This window comes from Leuciscus leuciscus (genome assembly GCF_965113295.1).
Source record: "Leuciscus leuciscus genome assembly, chromosome: 16".
Lineage (NCBI taxonomy): Eukaryota > Metazoa > Chordata > Actinopteri > Cypriniformes > Leuciscidae > Leuciscus > Leuciscus leuciscus.
The window spans coordinates 21,233,516-21,255,175 of NC_138740.1; the positions used below are offsets into that span (position 1 = coordinate 21,233,516).

At 38.6% G+C, this 21,660-nt stretch overlaps 1 protein-coding gene across 2 annotated transcripts in view; it reads right to left on the bottom strand.

Annotated features, from left to right (window-relative positions):
- caln2 (calneuron 2) overlaps window positions 1-20,679 on the bottom strand; it is a 47,059-nt gene extending 26,380 nt beyond the window's left edge. Inside the window, exons 1-3 of one of the 2 annotated variants that reach the window (XM_082140539.1) lie at window positions 19,200-19,426; window positions 13,213-13,334; window positions 4,527-4,670 (exon numbers count right to left, since the gene is read on the bottom strand). In XM_082140539.1, coding sequence (XP_081996665.1) covers window positions 4,527-4,670; window positions 13,213-13,327 — 259 coding nt within the window. In that variant the 5' untranslated portion in view covers window positions 13,328-13,334; window positions 19,200-19,426. Of the gene's footprint in view, window positions 1-4,526; window positions 4,671-13,212; window positions 13,335-19,199; window positions 19,427-20,069 lie in introns of those variants that run through there. The other variant, XM_082140538.1, reaches the window with a different exon arrangement.
- Between the last annotated feature and the right edge of the window lie 981 nt (window positions 20,680-21,660).

Below are 21,660 nucleotides of genomic sequence, written 5' to 3' on the forward strand. Positions count from 1 at the left end.
ACGTTGCACAGCAATTTCACGTTCAGTCAGGACAAGACAAATTGCTTGTAGCTGGAAACGTTTTACATTGCGGCTGGTGAGGACAAAGTTCAAGAATAGAGTATAACAGAACAGAATAGTAATTTAATTGTAATCTAATAGGATCTACCCTTCTCTGAGATTGATTTATTATGTGGTTTTTATTGGTGCTGCTCAGCTAAATGAAACCATGAAATCAGGGTCTTTGAACTAAGTAATAGTTTGCAGATCTGATATATTCGAGTTTGTTGATTACAATTTAAAACTGACAATGATATTTTCTATTCACATTTCATCTCCCATTGGTTTCTTATGCAGTTTACTTCAATAAAAGGAATATGATGAGCCAGGAAAATTTTTATTCAGATGAACTTGCAGCTTCTAATACCTTAACTACTTCTAATAAATACTCTTTTCATTAATAATTTAAAATTAAACTGAATTTAATTATCTCTTAAGGCGCATGCTCTTGACCTTACAATTGTCCTTAAAACCAGAAAATATCTATGGCATGTGAGCATACATAACAGCTCACAAACTTCCTCTCTCAATCCTTCCTGAAAAAGAGAAAGAAAGTGACTGGTCTGAGATATACAAAAGGAATTACACCAGCTGAGAGCAAGTGGAACTTTGAGTGATAAGTCAGAGAGAGCCGTTATCATCCTAGTGTAACCGCTTGCTTCAAAACCTTGTCTCCACTTGGCTGCTGAATCTTAAATATGTATTACTGAAATACAAAGATGTACATTCATATATGCATTCTGTACAGCACTGGATACTGCACATAACTTTTTTGGTCTGGTTCTCAAGGGAGCACCTGGAGATGCTGCTTGGGACGCGGTACACTTATCCTACAAGCTGTCGTCATCACTTTCCTCCTGACACTTTCCTCCATCACTTTCCTCTTCTTTTCTCTCAAACATGGTAGATGATGATGATGTTTATTTTTATTTTATTAACATTAATGACACAGACAACAGCAGGAATATTAGGCTGCTGTCACTTTAAGACCGAATATACTGACACATCTGGTTTCTTTCTCAACTGTTCACTTATGACATAATTGAGAGAATACTTGCCGAGACGGGTATTTTGACTTCATTTTGTGTGTATGTGTCTGTGTTCAAGTGCAAGAAAATGCGAAAGAGGAATTCATTCATTGTTCGAGCACTGTTGTTGTTCGAGCCTCTTTTTCTCTCTCTCTGCGTGCGTGCGCTTCGGGTGTGTGAGGCTGCACTATGGAAGTAGAATAATGTCAAATGTTTTTGAAATAAAAAGCCTGTTGAATTGCACTACTTGAAAAAAAAAATAGGCATTGCATTAACCATGCTTGCATTTTAATGCATTGTATTTTTAGCGCTTACATTTTTATGGGCTGAAATTCAACATGGTTGAATATTTAAGCTGTGAATATTTCAATTAAAAACATTTCAAACACATTTTCATTATTAAAAATTCAATAATCCGTATTCACCTTTCATATTTCACTTCCAAAATATTCAAACTGTTTAAAAATACAACCAATAATATTCAACAGGCAATTTTCGGTCCATTTTATTTCGCTTTGCAAATTCGCTTCCACAAATTCAGTGGTTCAAATTCGACAGTAAATTCAACATTGACGTCCAGGAACTGCAGGAAAAGCAGTAGATTGCCGAGCATACTCTCCATCTGCTGTTAGTCGACCTCACCAGCAGATGGTGCAAAAGCGCGTGTTGAAGACCAGCAACAGTTAGAACAAGTCGTTCATTCATAAAACTCATTTACAGCAATGTAAGTGTATTTGTGATTATTATGACGGCTGTTTATGTTAAATTCAGTGTCTTCACGGTTACTTTTCCTGTGTAGCCTACATGCATCTTTCTCTACCGTGAACGAGATTATAATGTTATTCCCCGATGCGGATATACAGATCCAATGTTACATTTTTGAGGTTGACATATATTTCTCTTGGTTGTTTAGTTGCCTTAACTTTATATTGTGGATGTGCTGCATGCAGGCTATTAGGGTTTCCCTCAATACTTAAGGATTCCCCTGCTGGACATATACAACGCTTCACGTAGCTTAATGGACTACAGTGATGTAAAAGACCAAACTCGCAGGCAAGCAGATGGACTCAGAATAACGCGCAAAGCTTAATGCTGAGCGTTTCCCAGTGATAGACTGGCATACAGATGGCTTGATGTTGGACATTCGCACATTTAGGGACCGTCTCTAAAGTGTATACGACTTTGGTATACACGTTTCTAACTCCGATAGCATTTGAATAGAACGACTTACAGTCATAAAACCAACTGTAAAGTGTTCATTTAGTGTCAGGCATAATGCGCACCCTTTGGATTTTTGATATTTATTCAAATAAATTTAAGTTTGCTATTGAAGTTAGAAACGTGTATGCCAATGTTGTATGCAACTTTAGAGACGGTCCCTAAATGTGCGAATGTCCAATGTCAAGCCAATTTTTACATTTAGTCATTTAGCAGACGCTTTTATCCAAAGCGATTTACAGTTAAACTAACAATAGGACAACAATATGCAAGTGCTGTGACAGTTTAAGCTAATGCAATACAATACACGTATGCATACTATGTGTTGATTTTATGCCAGTATATCACGAAACGCTCAGCATGAAACTTTGCGCGTTAAGTTCATATTCTGAGTCCATCTTCTTGCCTGTAGCCTATATAATAGCCTACAGCCTACTTCCCTAATAAGGTGCAAGATTGGTCTTTCATATCACTGTATCAACGGAAGGGAAATCCTTGAGTATGAGGTATTGAGGGAAACCGATTATAATCCTGTTCATGGTAGAGAAAGCTGATGACATGTTGAATACACAGGGAAAGTAACAATGAAGTTATTGAATGAAACATAAACACAGCTTTTGTGTGTTTATCATCTTTTCCGCATATACTGACACAGATAATCATTTTCATTTTATGAATGAATGTCTTCGTCAACAACAAGCGCTTTTGCACCATCTGATGGTGAGGTCGACTAACAGCAGATGGAGAGTATGCTCGGCAATCTACTGCTTTTCCTGCAGTTCCTGGACGTCAATCTTGAATTTACTGTCGAATTTGAACTACTGAATTTGTGGAAGCGAATTTGCAAAGCGAAATAAAATGGACCGAAAATTGCCTGTTGAATATTATTGGTTGTATTTTTAAACAGTTTGAATATTTTGGAAGTGAAATATGAAAGTTGAATATGGATTATTGAATTTTTAATAATGAAAAGGTGTTTGAAATGTTTTTAATTGAAATATTCACTGCTTAAATATTCAACCATGTTGAATTTCAGCCCATAAAAATGTAAGCACTAAAAATACAATGCATTAAAATGCAAGCATGGTTAATGCAATGCCTATTTTTTTTCAAGTAGTGCAATTCAACAGGCTTTTTATTTCAAAAACATTTGACATTATTCTACTTCCATACTGCGCGCACAGATAACAGCGCGTGAGTACCGATTTTCGCCTCTTCTTCCACGTTTTCGGGTGTGTGAGGCTGCGTGCACAGATAACAGCGCGTGAGTATCGATTTTCGCCTCTTCTTACACGTTTTTAATTGTTTAAATGTGTAAATTGTAAAACTTCCACTCTATGAAGGTTAAACTTAGCAGTTAATCCGCAAATCACAATCAACTGCGATCCGTTGCACCCCTAATAATTAATGAACAGTGAACACACATCATAATTGCTATCTTACCAGAGACGGAGAAAAATCCTACTCCAGTAAGTAAACGTGTCCCTGTACAAATACACTTCCCTCCACGTTTTCTGCTGCGCATCGTTTATTTTTACAACGCATGCGCACCAGTTAAGCGCACCCCTGACTATAGAACATAATTTCGATTAGGAGTCAAAAAGCTTAAATGTGCCCAACTAGTCATATAACTGTGCTTAAAGCTCACACAGCAAAGCTATGCAGAAGTCTTTAAGGTAAAATATATTTTGAAAAAGACATTTTATTTTACTTTATCTTAGAATGGTATTATAGATGTGACACTGACCTTAAACTAATAAAATTCATATTATGAGGTGTAAAAGATCTCCCCAGACCACTTCATAGTGTGAGTTTCATTAGACACCATACTTGCACAAAAATGTGGTGATCAATAACAACCTCTCAGGCTGATTGATTAGCTATATCAATGCATGTTCTCTAACCATTCAGTCAACTGGTCTGACCTTGAAGGACTCCCGGAGTCGGACACACACACATGCACACACACAGTAAGACAAAGGTTTCTCAGAATTCACCTCACAGAATTCATCTATTTACAGCCCCATGTGCTGGATAAATTCTTCAATTCTATGATTGCTTCAGCATGAACTGTTCAGAAGGTCATATATGTCTCCAGTGCAAGGATTGGAAGGGGTCTGTGACAGACTGTAAAGCTGTTTTTACAGATGATCAAAAGGCAGACGCTCTTTTGTTTGTGTGAATGGTGCTAGCTCAGAATGAACCGTAGAATAAGATAGATGTAGAAAGAGAGTGACTCACCATCCATATCCAGTCTCTGCATGATAATAGCCAGCTCCACCTCACTGGGCATGTACCCCAGAGAACGCATGGCCATACCCAGCTCCTGCTTCGAGATGAATCCATTCCCATCCCTGTCTAGAACTCGGAATGCCTCACGAATCTCTGCAGAGAGAAACAGAAAAACGAGACAAAACCAAAATGTATTAACAACTAGGGCTATCAACGAATATTCTAAATTCGAATATATATTCGAATAGTTTTAAAAAACAGAAATTCGAACGTGAAAATTAATATTCGAATGTGAATTTCGAATATGGAAAAACACGCCCGCGGAAGCAGAGGCGCGGCTGTCTGCTTTGCGAGTGGGCGCGCGCGCTGCCTGAAGCCTTGTTTATACTTTCGCCTGTCTCCACAGCGCGAGTCTCCGCAGACTGCGCGCGCACCTCCCCAAACGGACGAGGCGTTTATACTCGACGCGCTCGCCGTTGTACTATTCTTTGAAACGATAGGGTGCGATTCGCGCTCGTGCGGACGCGTCGAGTATAATTTATAAACAAGACTTGAGGGACAGGTCACGAGTCGCACTGTCTAGCACAGCGTCACTGCTGAAAGTTGACAGTGCACTAAAAGACAATGGAATAAATTGCAGTCAGTTTTTCCTTTTTTTAATACAAGCACCAATAATGTAAGTAGCCTTTTTCTTTTTTAATAGCACTTTATTTTTTATGAACCTCAGGGTAAAAGTTCTTTGTTGTCACATTTCTCGGAATTGTGTGCCTCATTTTATTTAAAGTTAAACAGAAAAGTTCCATGTTTACCACAGCACAGCTCGCTCGGAGCTTTCAATGTCGGTTCTATACTGTAAAACTTCAATTAATGTTAATAAATTTGTTTCAATCACTGAATGAAGCCTGCTATATTTGGGACAAGAGTCGCGACCTTAAATTGCTTGCACAAAACTCTTGATCAGCACTCAACATGTGCTTATTGGTTAAAGGGGTGGTTTACTGCTTTTTTTCTTTCCATGATTGTGTTTATGGGGTGCAATATAACATGTCTTAGGGTTTTTTTGTTTTTTTTTTGTCTTATTTTTCATAAATTTCACCTTTATTGTAAGCCGCATTCTCCTCTGTCATTTGAACGACCGGTTGACTTCCTGATTCTATGAAACCACTCCCTCAGAAACAGGCAATGGGCTCAGATTGGTTAGTTGGGCCGGTGTGTTGTAATTGGCTAAACTGCGTAGTGCATGTTGTCCGGAAACTTCACGCCCATTACCTTTACGGGCGAAAGTTGCATGTGCTCCGGTCCAATGTAAATAATGGTGTCAATACTGCCGTATCAGTTTGAGCCAGAATCAGACCCAGAAAGCGGCAAAGAAGAGAGTCAAGCAACCTCAGCAAACACGGCTCTTACAAAACGTTTCTGAATGGTAAATGTTTTATTATTATTATTCTTTTCTATTCTATTCTAATCTACTATTATTATATAAGAATTTCGATACGCTGTTACTTGAAAATGCTACTGCTGCTTGTTAGCTTTTGAGATACGGTTTTCTCCTGATTAAACATTTAATATAACTGAATAAATGACTGAGTAATACAGTTTTTTAAAGTTATTGTTTTAACTTCAGCAGCTGAAGTTGGCTGTTGCGATTACATATAATTTTTTGAACTTTATACACGTTTGTCTTATACACACAAAATAGCATCGGCTATAAACAAACAGCGTTGGCATTGGTTTACGTTCTTGATCAAATCGAAAAATTACGTCATAAAATATACATGGAAAATACATTTACAAAATTAGTACATAATTACAAATTCAGGTCCAAAATGTTTGTACGCGTTTGTACGTGTAAGTGGCTACTAAAGCCAGCGCTGGCATTGTTTACGTCCTTGATAAAACTAAAACATTACGTCTGAAATTATACATGCAAACATTAGTAAGTCTTACTTACAGGTTGTGGCCCAACAACTGCTGCCTCTGGTTTTAAAGTTGGAACTGCTTCATGTTTTAGTAACAGTTTCTTGTTGAATCCGGCATTGAATTCGTGGAGATTCTGGAAGCTGTCTTCCGTAAAATGCGCAGCACAGAGAGCTATTACGATTGACATTTTCAGGAACATAATCAAACATAAATTTTAGCCATTGTTGACGAACTACAGCGTCCATATGAAGCCCGAACACAGAAGACCTGGCAGCTGGGTGAAAATAACACACTTTCGACGGCATGGCTACAGCTCTCCACTATAACTCTTCCTCTTCGACAAAGCCGCAGAAATATGGCCATGCCCCCTTTTTTGCATGGGTTAGCTACGTATAAAACCCGGGAAGTATCTCGTTGTAGTCCCATTCGAGTCGTTTTTGTAGGCATTAAACTTCCTGATTTTTAAAAGACGATATCTCTGCTTACGTTGAACTTTCAGCGCAGCAACTTTGCAGATACTGTTCATGCACCAACAGCAACATTACACACCATTTAAAATGAAAAAAGTGAAATCACAATCAACCACCCCTTTAAACCGTTATGAGCAGAGAGAGCGTGAGCGCGAGGGCGCGAGAGAGAGAGAGAGAGAGAGTGCCTGCGAGTGAGCGAGACTGAGGTCTGCGGTCTTGGCCATTAGTTTATTTACTTGGTTTTGTGTTGGTAATACATTGTCAAATATGTTTAAACTTAAATTAACTACCTATACAAGTTATGTATGTCTCTTTGTATTAATTTGTCCTGTTATTGACGTAATGCGCGTCATTGAAAAAATGCGCAACCAGATGTTCGAATAGTTCGAATATTCGTGTGTTTTTTAGAGGGAATATTCGAACGTCATTTTTGAGCAATTTTGACAGCCCTATTAACAACGCAGTGCAGAACAGTAAGTAATCACAAATAACTCAATTGACGTTCAGAATTCAAGTGAATCAGCTGAACGTGTGCATTTCATCAGTGAGCATTAGACTATGTATTATATAATGCATGTTTTTCTCGGCAGTAAGATCACAGAGCCCAATCACACAAACAGCAGACATACTAAATGCAGCTCATTCTGTTTTCAAAGGCGCATATTTAGTGTGCTGTGACTGAATGTTTATCCACCGTTTCAAAGTGCATCAGTGCTGGTTTTTCAGTTCAGCTCAGGCTAAAGGAACCCACACCAAGTTGCAAATGGCAACAACAAAAATAACACACGTATCTCAGATCATTTCGGAGAAGTATTACACTATTTTTCTGCCGTCTTTAAGACCCACCTTGGTGTTATTCTGGGATAAAGAGGCTGAGCTATGTATCTTGTAATATGCTGAACTGAGCGCTTCCTGCATTTCACAAATCCTGAATGTTTTTTCACTGCTTTAGATAAAATATCCTTAACCCTCACAGTAGGGGCCTTTGCTATGTTTAATTCGTTTCACTTGAAACGGGCCTTGCAACAGAAGGGACCTCCGTCTGCTTGGACTCAAAAAAAGAGCCACACCCCCCGCCATCACAGAAATCAACATTCAGAAATCAACATTCAGTCACAGCACACTAAATATGCGCCTTTGAAAACCTTGGGGCAAAAATGCCTCCAAAAATAATTAAAATGCCTGCCCCCCCCCCCCCCCCCCCCCCTGAAAAATGTCTCTGTATGAGTTCTTGTTTTTAATACTTACAGAATATATTCAGCTGTTTTCCCGAATATCAGCACGACTGCAAATGTGATAGCCTATTGATTTTATACAACAGTTCAATAAACAAGAAGTTAATGTTGGGTGACTTTCATTTTAGACTTAGATCCTTGTCTAGTTTTGCTCAATTTAGCAGCAAATCCAGTCGAGCCATTGTGCTTTTCCGATCAACGGAATGAGTCCACGTTTTGAAGGAATCGTTTGACTGAATGATTAAACGACTCACTCGTTAAGACAGGGATTTGCTGCCACCTACTGGCAGTTTAAGTTTCATTACATTTTTTCCATTGTTTCATTTTCAATATTAATCTTGGGCTTAATCATGTGAGAACTGATTATAAACAAAATGTAATAATATGCTTCAAATGTCCACAATTAAAAATGTCACAGAAGCCCATTTCAGAAGTCCCAGGATCGTTTGCTTTTGGTTCATTCTGTGAACTTTTCTGGAATCTGTGCATGCGTTCACACACATCCCATACAGATCCCGTAAAGACAAATGACATCAGGATGTGATGTGTTTGCAGCATTTTTTATCCTTCCTTTGTTCTATTATGATCACAAACTTTTTCTTTGTTCCTTGACAAACACAAACTTTCTACTATAAGTTAAAATGCAACGTGAACGTTGAACTGCATTTAAAACACCCGGTCAAAGAGTCACGATAACTACTTAATTGCGACGACACATGCGTCATCACTTCGATACACCCCTTATGGCATTGGCCCTGCCTTTTGTTCACACAGGACTGTTCCAGGACTGATCCCAGCAATGTTACTATGTCCCCATCCTGGGATCAATCCCAAGACGTGTTTGCGTTCATACAGAAGGCACTCTTCTGTGTTTTTCTTTATGTCTCAGTGAACATAAAAAATAAAATAATAATAAAAAATAAAACCATTTTTTCTCTAATTGCAGGAAAAACAATTTCCTGCATTTTTCTATTATGAAAATTTGTGTTTTTTCGCATACAGACATGAACGTTGTCAAAACGATCCCAGTTCACACGGATCTATGAAAAAACGGTCTTAACGATTAAAAAAAGCTGTATTAGCCATGCCAGGCCAGTAGTAGTCACTTTGTAAAGAAACACTACACGCCTATAGACTGAACATGTAATACGCACGCGCATGACATCACCGTTTTCACAAATTCACGTTTTTGTAGTTTACACGGAGACAATAACGATATAGTTTTCAAAAACTTGCACTTTGAGTCCCGGTTTCAAAAGTTCGCGTTTTTCAGGCCCCCAAAACTCTGTTGTCACGTAAATAAATGTCCAAAAGGCATAAAAAGTGGAACGTTTTTAGTTGAAAACAGTGTTGTGTAAACGGCCCCTAGATGACATGGAATAATAAACAGAGGAAACTAAGGACGTAAATATACAGAGAGTCCGCACTCATCACTCTACTGAAACTGCACTACTCAAAGTAACAAATGACCTCCTACTCGCCTCTGACTCTGGTTCCCTCTCCATTCTCCTCCTACTTGACCTCTCTGCCGCCTTCGACACCATTGACCACTCCATCCTTCTACAACGACTACAACATCTTGGCATCTCTGGCTCAGCTCTCTCCTGGTTCACCTCTTACCTCACCAACAGATCTCAATTCATATCCATCAACAACTGTACGTCTCACACCACACCTGTCAGTCACGGAGTCCCTCAAGGCTCGGTGCTAGGTCCCCTTCTGTTTATCCTGTATATGCTTCCCCTTGGACTTATCATTCAAAATCACAGACTAAAATTCCACAGTTACGCTGACGACACACAACTGTACCTCAGCACCAGATCCATCACTCCTGCCACAGTATTAACCATCACAAACTGCCTCTCTGCAATAAAATCCTGCATGAACGCAAACTTCCTTAAACTCAAATGCAATAAATCGGAAATCATCGTCATTGGTCCCAAATCACTCCTCCCAAGACTTCACTCTCTCCGTCGATGGCCATACAGTTACCACCTCTCCCCAGATCCGAAATCTTGGTTTCATTTTTGACCCCACACTCACATTTAAGCCCCAAATCCGTCATATCACCAAAACTGCCTTTTTCCATCTACGTAACATTGCTCGCCTACGCCCCACCCTCTCCACATCTGCTGCTGAAACTCTAATCCATGCATTCATTACATCAAGACTCGACTACTGCAATAGCCTCCTATACGGTCTTCCTTCCTCTGTTTTACAAAAACTGCAATACGTTCAAAACTCTGCTGCACGCCTCCTCACCCACACCCGATCCAGAGACCACATCACCCCCGTCCTCCAACAGCTTCACTGGCTCCCTGTACTACAGCGCATCCATTACAAAGTTCTGCTCATCACCTACAAAGCCCTCAATAACTTGGCCCCTCCATACCTCACAGACCTCTTACAGCACCACTACCCCTCCCGACGCCTCCGCTCTGCCGACTTAAACCTTCTCAAACCCATCACCAAATCAACGCACCGAACTTTGGGGGACCGAGCCTTCGCCATCGCTGCCCCCACCCTTTGGAACTCACTCCCCATCCACATCAGAAACTCGGACTCACTGACCACCTACAAAAAACTGCTCAAAACTCACCTGTTTCAGCTCACCTACAATCTATAATAGCACTCTCGTCTTTGTTTGTTTGTTTTCATTTGTAAAGCGTCTTTGAGTTCCTTGAAAAGCGCTATATAAGACCTATGTATTATTATTATTATTATAACAAGGAAACTCAAATGAACAACAGGTGAAGGTAATCATTAAAGTCCCTGTAAAGGCAATTCTACAAAAAAATTCTAAACACATTATACATGCTAGAAATGTATTGCTAAAACATATTACAAAGACTGAGAACTGTGAAGTACTAAATTGTGGAGTTAGACCGTTAAACAGTTTTTCACCATTGCTGTGAGCCGGATTTTTTGGGCGGGGCTAAAACGGGGGATTGATGACGCACTGCGACCCCCTGAGCTTGATTGGGCCCCTACTTGATGACGCACGGCGTCACTAAGCCTATCGCCGCTCAATCGCGAGTTACTATAGACAGCCTACAGTTTGCTAGCTACTATGCCCACGGCTCTGGCTATGCCTTCGTCATGTAAATGCGTATTTCCTGGATGCAATCACTTAGAAAACAGATCGGTGTCCTTATTTAAATTTCCGAAAAATGATCATATCAAGAAGAGGTGGATTAATCTTGTAAAGAGCTAACGTTACCTTGATGGAGAGCTGATGATCACCACCACACCCGCCTCTGTAGAGATCAGGATAGTTTACTTTCGTCGGAGACAACTGGAATTCACTGATAATCCGCTGTTACTGGTGAATGGGGCCGAACCGACAATCTCCCGCTGTCCGCCTCGGCCTTCATCCTCCCGTAGCGCCGACATGCACGAGCTGTGTGCGAGTCATATTTCCCGCGAGTGGGCGTGGTTTCAGCGCAGCCAGCGGACACGCCCCCAGCGTTTGAGAGCTGAGACTACTGCTCATTTTTTCGAGATTTTGATAGCTTATTTTATTTACTTGGCGGCTTTTTTAATCATTCAAATTGGGCTGGGTGGCTAATAACACATTTTTCGGTGGTATGACAAACTCAGAACACATACTTAATTTTGACTTTACAGGGACTTTAACTAAGGGAACTAAGTAGCAAAACAGGAACAGGGAACAGGGTTTTTCCTGAATAGTACATCATAAAAAAAAATGGGAATTAATAAATATTAAGAGGTTAATTTTTGAAACCTATTATTTTACAATTGGTATTTTTAAACATATACCATTGGGGGTCTCTGGGACCCCAAACACTGGAATGTAAAGTCAATCTCAATCGATCATGTGGGTTAATTCCTCTACCATTAGCAAAACCAAATCCTCTCCACTCTTTCCTACTAACAAAGGCTATTTGTCTATGAATTCATTACTTGCAACTTAGTACCAGATTTAGACAAATGCCAAAAGGTTCTAGATTTCATTCAATATGAGTTAACCAATAAGTTGATCCAGTCATTGGCTCATTATTTAACATGGTCATATTTGTCTCCCTTAAGAGTTTTTCTTTTTGCAAATGCAGACCTCCTCTGAACTGCCCCTTACAGTTCTTATCTCATGAATAAGCAAAATGCTGAACCTTCCATTGTAGACATCCCTCAGTTCATGGTCTGTCAAAACAATCATTTTAAAAGAAGGTGCTGCAAGCTTTAAGCCCATCTGAGAGTTTCACAGCTCAAACATCTCTTCAAATCAACCACTGTACTGTTTCTACCCTCAAACCCACCATAAATGTTCTTCTTGTGTGCCCTAAGGCACTGTCTTCTTAACACATGACCAGCAAGACAAGATGAGGAAGTGAAACTTACAGTTGCATTGGACTGTATGGGTCAGAAACTGTAATGGGTTTGTAATGTTTATCAGAAGGCACAAGAGAGAGAGTAAACCCTGAGGTTCATTTGGTTAGCTTTATTAAGTAGCACTGAATGACCACATTAAAAACAGTGAGGAAGTAGTTTATCAGAAAAAGTTTATAAAAGGGTATTATTCACCCTCTTGATGTTTCAGAATCAATAGGCAGTTGTTTTTTCTTCTTATAAAACAGCAGTTAATAATTACCAGGGGCAGTCAAAAACAATATATTCCAAGTTTTCTGAAGCCATACTACAGATTTCTGTGTGGAACAAAGCAACGTTTAAGTTCTAATCTTCTTTAAGTTATACTCTTCCCTATGCTGAAACTGAAATCTCATGTTCACATTCAGATTCAAAAATCTACTAGATGCCTTGTGCCAAGAAATGACATCAGTGATGCCAAAATGGCATTTGGTTCTTCCATGTGTCATAACCAAAATTCAAACTAGAAATATGCAGAATGGAAAATAAGATTTGAGGTCTTTTGATTTTTACAAAACAACCTACATTTTGGTGTTTTACACAAACTTACTGACACAATTTTCCTTGTGTTTAATAAAATAATAATAGCATGCATGTTTGGAATGAAACAGAAAAGAGTTCAGATTTTAACATTCAGAGTTGATACATATAGCAGCCATCCAAACAAAACACACACACACTCACCGCCAAGCTCTTCTGTGGAGATGTTGGCAAGCTGTTCTTCACTGGTTTCAGAGAGAGAGGTGCTCAGGAAGTTGTCTGTGTAGAGCAGCCCTGCTTTCACATGGTGAAAAGGCATCTTCACCCTTCAAAGGAACAACAAACAACTGAGATGAATCGATGAACACGCAACCCCTGTGCCTGCAGCCTCACCGAACCCTCCAAAAGTGAGCAATGATCTCATGTCTGTTGCTGAAAGAAAGTGACTAGACCTAGAAATAATGATAGAGCGCAGGCGAACAGGTTCCTCAGTGTATAATAAACACAGCGGTGTGAAAGGAGAATACATTTCAACTATTTTTTAAGGATAACATTCAAATACATAAATGCCCGTATGTACAAACACTGTGTATACACACTTTATATTAGCATTTACCTCAGCTTGTGGAAAAGCTACTTGTGATAAACTTTGATTCATTCAATTCCTCTTTACCATCAGTGTTTTTAAGGTGGTTGTCAGTCTATTATAAAGGTATAAAACAGATTACAGTGATTTGGTATATTGTACACTTATATTTCAGTTAATGAAATATGTTTTTAACTGTAAAATTATGTACAATCTGTAAAATGTAAAAATGACACTACCATATGTTTTACGGTAAAGTTCTGCGAAAGTTCTAATGGTAAAGCTGCCTCTTTTAATGTAAAATTCACAGATTTTTTTTTAGTTACATATTTATATTTTTACAATTTCAGATTATGTTGTGTTTATTGTGTTTGGTTCTGTCATTCTAAGGGTATGTTTACACGACACCGCTTACAACTGAAAACGGAAAACTTTTTTATGCAATTTGGCCATTTATTTACATGACAACAGCGTTATGGTGGCCTGAAAACACAAGCTTTTAAAAAAAGGGTTTCAGAATGCAAGGTTTTGAAAACTATATCTTTACCATCTCCATGTAAACAACAAAAACGTGAATTTGTGAAAACGGTGACGTCATACACATACATATTACATGTTCCCGCATGTGACGTCCCAACTACTGGCCTGGCATGCATAATACAGCCTTTTTAGTCATTTTCGCAGATCCGTGTGAACGGGGATCGTTTTAAAACGTTGTCGTCTGTTTTTAGTACACCGTTGTCATGTAAACACACCCGAAGTTCACCTAATTTCCATGTCTGTGCCTGTTTCATTTATGCTGCGTTCCAGGCAACCTGTAACCCGTGTTTTTCCAACTCGTAACTGGGAGTACATCGATCTAGTACGACTTCACGGTGGGAAGTCACGGGTTTGACTGCCGTTCCAGTGCACATTCACGGGTATAAGGTTGGAAAAACACGGGTTACAGGTTGCCTGGAACGATGTACTCCCAGTTACGAGTTGGAAAAACACGGGTTACAGGTTGCCTGGAACGCGGCATTAGTTCACCTGTTGTTGATTAACTCATTAGTTCCATCATGTAGTCTGGTGTTACTCCCTGTTCTGTTCAGTTTTTGCCCGGTCATGTGTTTGCTTTATTCTCCTGTGGAATTAATAAAGACAGTTTGTGTTTAGATATTTTCCTTCGTCATGCTTTTGTACTCGGCCACACCTGACATACATATACACATATATATATATATATTAGTGCTGTCAATCGATTAAAAGAATTTACTTGATTAATCACACAAACATTTTTTATGTGATTAATCGCAATTAAACACTTTTTAAATATATTTTATAATGTAATAATTTCACAGTTAATCTCCAAATTAATGTAGAGACTACATAAAGACAGTATATTGTATATTTTATATTTTAAATTCTGTACCTGTAATGGCATCTTTTTATGAATGAAGGCCAGTATCACTGATACTAAAACAGCTACTGATGTTTCTATGAAAATGTAACGCTGGCCAAAGGATGATAGAAAAAAACGGATTCTGCGTTCATTGCATATTATATTATATATATATATATAGGGGTGGGGGAAAAATCTTGCTTGGTCAAATACACACACAATTGTAAATGCACAATGTCATGTGTTCACGTAAACACCATCTGTTATGTCCTACGCAAGGAGATGTGTAACAGTATATTAGATCTGTGCATTCATTCTTAAAGGGACAGCAGCCTCATAAACTGTTGCTGTCTGTTTTATTAATGTTAATTAAAAACAATCACTCACTGCTTTTGACTGAATCACTTTTGTATCTTTAATATGAATCAGTTTATATTTAATTCATACAGTGATGACTATACAGTGTTTTAGTCAGCTTAAATGGGATTTGTTTTATAATACTGGAGTGACTAAAATAGGAAGAAAAACTAAATAGGCTACATTTCAAGGTTCACATTTCATTCAGGGGGATTATTTTTCTTCTAGACCTATTAAACTGTCTACCGCAGTCAAATAGGAAAAGTGACACAAAAACTAAATTCAAATAATAAACTAGAATCAATAAACTAGAATCAAATCCATGCATATATTGAATCGAAATTTGATTCAAAATCGAATTGTGACCTCAAGAATAGCTTTGAATAGAATCGTGAGGTACCAATAGATTCCCACCCCTAATATAAATGTATATATATATAAAATGAACTGAAATATAAGTATACGATATACCAGGCATTCTCACTTCTCAACCCTGGTCCTCGAGGGCCACTTTCCTGCAAAGTTTAGCTCCAACCCTAATCAAACACACCTGAACCAGCTAATTAAGCTCTTTAGGATTACTAGAGCTACAGGCAGGAGCTAAACTCTGCTGGAAAAGTGGCCCTCGAGGACTAGGGTTGAGAACCCCTGCAATATCCCAAGGACTTGAGGGAACTTAGCCCTAATTTACATCAATATTTATATCAATATTTTTTCACTTCAATTATTATGTTGCTCAGTTTTAATCAATTGAAGCGTTTTTTTTTTTTTTAAGTGGTCTTATCTTTGGGACCCACTGAAAATGTGTGTCTGAGGGCTAATTCGTTTAAGCCATTGATTTGTTTTTCTTTCTTTTTTTTCCCCCTATGAGCACAACAGGGCTTTATTTTATGAAAACAATGACAGTGCCAACATAGATAAGTCATAGATAAGTTGTCCATATCATTTAGTTGAACTGTTTATGGACTGAAAACTGTGGATCTGTTTCTAGGAGCCTGCCAAAAGATGAGAAATTTCCACAGGATTTAGGTTTTTGTTTTTTAAGTGTTTTGATTCACCGTCAGTGCATCAAGCAAAGGCTTCAAATGTGTCTCGAGTGTCTGGTCTGTTTCAATCAGTTTAGCCCCTGTGATGCTGTTAAAATGAAGCACTGACCTACCTGAGAGAGTTTTTGTAAATCTATAGACACATCTAAAACACCAGAAAGCACAAAGCTTACCGCTCTCTAAAATTATAATAGGGAATCCTCTGAGACACGCACAGAGCCTCTGTCAAGAGAGTTTCATGTAAATTAAGGGTAAGTTATGAGGAGTTGGCAGAGGGGTCGAAGCAGCTAATTTGTGTTGATGCTCACCAAGGACGAACCCTAGCTGTACAATTGGGGTCTGTGCTACTGTAATTACCATAGATATTAAAAGGGCTTTAGCTAAAGGCAGGTTTGGGTGCAGTTTGATTGATACTAGGCTCAGCTAAGGGCATCTACACATGAATATTTTAAAGAGCCATTGATGAGTCATTTAGTTCATTTTTTAAATTTGACCTGTGTGGTGTGGTGGATTCTAACATACACTACCATTCAAAAGTTGCATTAAATTATTCAAAATTGACAGTAACAACATTTACATTGTTACAAACAAGTCTATTTAATAATGCTGTTCTTTTGAACTTTCTATTCATCAAAGAATCCTGGAAAACAGACTCTGTCTGCATCATGGTTTCCACAAAAATATTAAACAGCACAACCATATAACATTGAGAATAATAAGAAATGTCACTTGAGCACCAAATCAACATATTAAAATGATTTCTGAAGGATCATGTGACACTGAAGACTAGAAAAGTAATGATGCTGAAAATTCAGTATACTTATTTTAAAATATATAAAAATAGAAAAGTTATAAATTGCACCAAAAAAAATTCACAACAATGTACTGTATTTTTGATCAAATAAATGTCTTACAGACCCCAAAATATTGAACAGTACATTAAGCTAAATATAAATTCAAAATAGAAGTAAATGTAATATTTTAACAATGCATTTTTAAAAGGCAACATATTTGGAAAATGTTGTCAGTCAAATGACCCTCAATTTCTTGGCATTTACTTGCTAAAACATGCAAATTACAAATAACCAAGGCCAAATTGTACTGTATGTTGTTGCTTTGGTAACGGATTCTGAAGTATGTTATTCTGAGGTTGCAAGAGTAACCTTGACAAACATTCTATTCTAAACTTCTTTAAATCCTAATCTGACCCATATCTAATTCACAGGCAGTGTGTGAATGCTGATGCAAATTGATATTGAGCGAAACAGCCGTCACATTAAGCCTTTAGTGTGGCAAGGACTGGTCATTTAATAGTTTTAAAAAGAAAGGAGATAGAGAAAGAGCGAGATACTGAAAGGAAGTGACAGCCATTGTTGGCATGACAAATAACATATGATGCTATATTAATGGATTCTTCCAAGACACCTTTTAGCTGGTCTGACTCAAGGGACCGACACATCGGCCAGTACCGGAAAAGGTGTGAGGCTTTCACATGTCGTGAGTGGCAGGTGTTATCTTGGCTTTTTGGTTTTGCACATCTGCTCCTGGCACTGTTCCAGGACCTCTTAAAGAGGGTTCATTGGCATTTCGGTGACAGACACCGCACCATCCTAGGACGCATGTTAGCCAGTTCCTTAAACGACCGCAAACAGAAACACATGGGACAGTGACGATAATGAGCCACAACAAGAATGCACCTTCACAAGGTCAACTGTTGTACTCGTCCTCAAAGCAATAAAAGAGATTCAGTCTAACAAATAGTTCAGGGAGTGAAAATCTGACAGTCAAAGACACAATGGCATCTAAGACACAATTATACGACCTTCACAAGGTCACTGAGAATGCAGATGGAAGCTGATTTTGACGGAAATGTGAAAACCTTATGAATGGGCTTTAAAAGATGTAGAAAGAGATAGAGGGAGGGAAAGATCTGACATTGTGGTTGCATCAGAGAAATATCAGAGCTGCTCCAGGGACCCTTTGCACTTAACACGGAGTGTCCACAACAGCCACATCAAAAATACAGTTTAACCCTTCCGTCATGGTTCAAATTCCTTTTTTCAACATATAACATGTGCATGTGAAGTCAAGCATAAGAAACACCAGCTTTAAGAGACAATGCAAATTACTAAAGCAAAAATAATGCACCATGAAGCGTGTAAAATATCTTCAGAATGACAACTCCATTATAAGATCCTGATTATGACACATCATGCACTGTAAAAAATAAATTAAAAACATTTTTTAATTGGAAATGTGCAGTTTGTGACCTGTTAGTTGTTATCTGTTTGGATGAAACCTAATGGTCTGGTTGATTCACTCAATCAAAATAATATGTTTTAATATATTTAATATATTTACATAAATGCACCAATGTTACCACAGTGAAGCATTTTAGGTAGGCTATAGCCTACTTGAGTTGACAAAATACGTCAGTTCAATGTTGATTCAGTGTCAAGCTCAGAGAAAGAAAAAGAAAAAAAAAAGAAATATTATTGCAATAGCCTATAAACTCAGCTATCTTTCAACGGATATAAAATATTACAGAAAAAAAAAAAAAAAAAAAAGCTACAGGTTCAGTTTCTTATGGCTTCTTTTGTGTCTGTGAAAACTAAACTCTCACTGACACTCAATTATAATTCAAATACACCAGAGATTGACTGAGCTTTCACACAGTGCCAGTTCACCATCTGCAGAGAAAACTTCACTTGCCTCAATACCAGCCAAAAAGCTTCTGATCAAGAACAAGCCCCTTGTTTTCAAGAATACATCGTACCCGAGACTTTCAGTCAGTTATGAACGCAAAACGCCTCGCTGTTACCTCCACGGACCGTACTCAGCCTTTGGGTGAGTGACCCTCTACAGCTCCGTTTCTTCTGCTCCGTTGGTTGGAGACGGACCGGACACATCCGCCGTGCGCAAAGGCTTTTCTAAACCATACTTTTCCGGACCCATTATCGTTTATTATAGTATGGGTTTGAAAAAATGTATAGCCTATCAGGGCATTTTAGGCTGACGTCCCCGCAAAACTCCAGCCGCTTGCGTTCCCACGGACAGCCTGGCGAACAGCTCGGAGTGCGGGCTTGAAGCCTCCTATCTCTTGTCCCCAGGAGACTGGAGTGACAAGCCATAACTCACTAGTCATTCAAATATCACATTGCTCTTACCGTAAATGAACGCCTCGGGTCACCACAACCATTTAAACAGATTTAGCATTGCTGGGTGGCATGATTTATAAACATTTTACATTTTAATAATAAAAAATAAATACATTTTTTTAGGTTTAATGTGCAAGCCTTGTGTAAGATAGGCCTACAATTAGCCGGTTATTTCCCCAAAATTTCCCCAGACTCCTGAACGACTTTTGTTTAGCAATAACCGAATGCTGTCTTCACAATCCCGCTTTTTACCGGTTACGTCTAACTAGCCAACTAGTGACACCGAGCAGAAACGGTTTTCCGGTTGTATTAAAGTTGAATAAAGTAGGTCAAAAAATCTACTAGCCAAACTTTTTAAATGTAGGCTAAGATTCATTTAAATTCCACTCGATAAAGAAAAGACCATGAATATCCATTTACGACATAGCTATCCTTTCACAACAGGTGCCATAGCAAACCGATTTTTCTTCGTCTTCTGAAGACGGCTACCTTCATAAGCATTTTAAAGACATTATCCTATGAAATCCACTCACCTCCTCAAATACTGTTTTTGTTGTTGGTAATTTCAAAGTCTCGGGGCGCTTATAATGCCAATGTTGTGAATTTTTTTCGGTTGGAGTAGTGGTTGGGCTCATATGTAACGTTAGTATGCTGAGCACACTAATTCTTGCGAAAAACAATGAGATTTTCAGTTGCCCCAGTTATCTCCTCTCGGTCCCGTTGGCATGTGACAGCCCCATTGCCACCGCAGCAGAGTTTCTTGAAGATCCATCAGGTGATATGCTCGTCCCAAAAGCCACTGTCGTATTTTTTATTAAGTTTAACAATTGAACCGATTTGTTCAGAAATGCCCCCGTCTCGCACTCGCCTCGTGCGTAACAGGCGTTCTCCGCCGCGCGCCCAAGGGTGTGTTGCATTTAAAGTCCTTTACGAATGCACCCGGGAAAATTTACAATCGTCTTAAAAATGGTGTCCCCCTTCACTCGAGTCTCTCTTGCCAAACAACCCGTTCTTTTCTTTTTTTTTTCGGTCGCAATAAATCTATCGAGATGGTATAGAGCTGAGATGGGCGCGCTGCCCTGCAGCCATCGAACGGTTGGACTGATACAGCCGATCTGCTCCAGAATGTTTTCCCTCCTTTAGAGATCTGGCAGGTGTGTCAGAGAGAGTGGTGTAGGGTGGAGTTAAAAATAGATCAGTAATGGATCACTAGCAGACAGAGACATAATGCACACATTTCTGCTATTCATTTCTTGGTTTATAACCTGATGGAAATAACAGGTAAAATACGCCAGGAGTGTTTTTGTTTCAGCTATGTGCATTTCGCTATTTTTGCAAATTCGATATAGGGGAGCGCGGGGCACAACCTAACGCGGGGCTAGTTTTAACACGCTTGTTTTAAATACTTCTGCACTATGGAGCTCATAATATGACAAAACGATTTGAATTTGAATTGTGTAAATTTGAATTATTTGCAAGTGTAATCTAAAAAAATTGAATTTTAGGTGGTAGTTTAAATAGTTCAGAATTTGATTTTTTTTTAACGAATATTGAACATTTGAAATTTAACAAATTGAAATGTTTTTATGGCTGAATTTTATAGACATGTATTTTCAAACAGCTAGTTTTTTTGTTCTGAATTCGTATATTGCAAATATTCAGTTTAAAAAAATACAGATTCAAGTTTTCAAGATGAAGAAATTCGGAACTTCAAATTCAGTTTTCTAAAATTCAATGTCAAAAATTCAAGTTCAAAAATTCAAGTTCAAAAATTCAAGTTCAAAAATTCAGATCTTACAGAAAGTAGGTCACAGGTCATCCACAGGCAAGAGTAAAGGATCTCAGATAAGTCGAACAGAGCATTTTGGCTGCACTGCAGTAGTTTTCTGCCGCAAACGCGGTGGTGGTTCAAGAGAATCCGTGTATCTTTCATTCAGTCGTTTTTTATTTAATATTAAGAGTAGAAAAATGAGAAAACAGCTTGAGTATTAGATTTCTAATATTCTAGTAGGCCTAATAGTAATAGTCCGCTGCAGCAGTTGCACGGAGCTTACAAAACTTAACGCGTGTATTGCAACCTGATTGCAACCAGGGCCGGCGCGTGCACTTCTGCCGCTCTAGGCG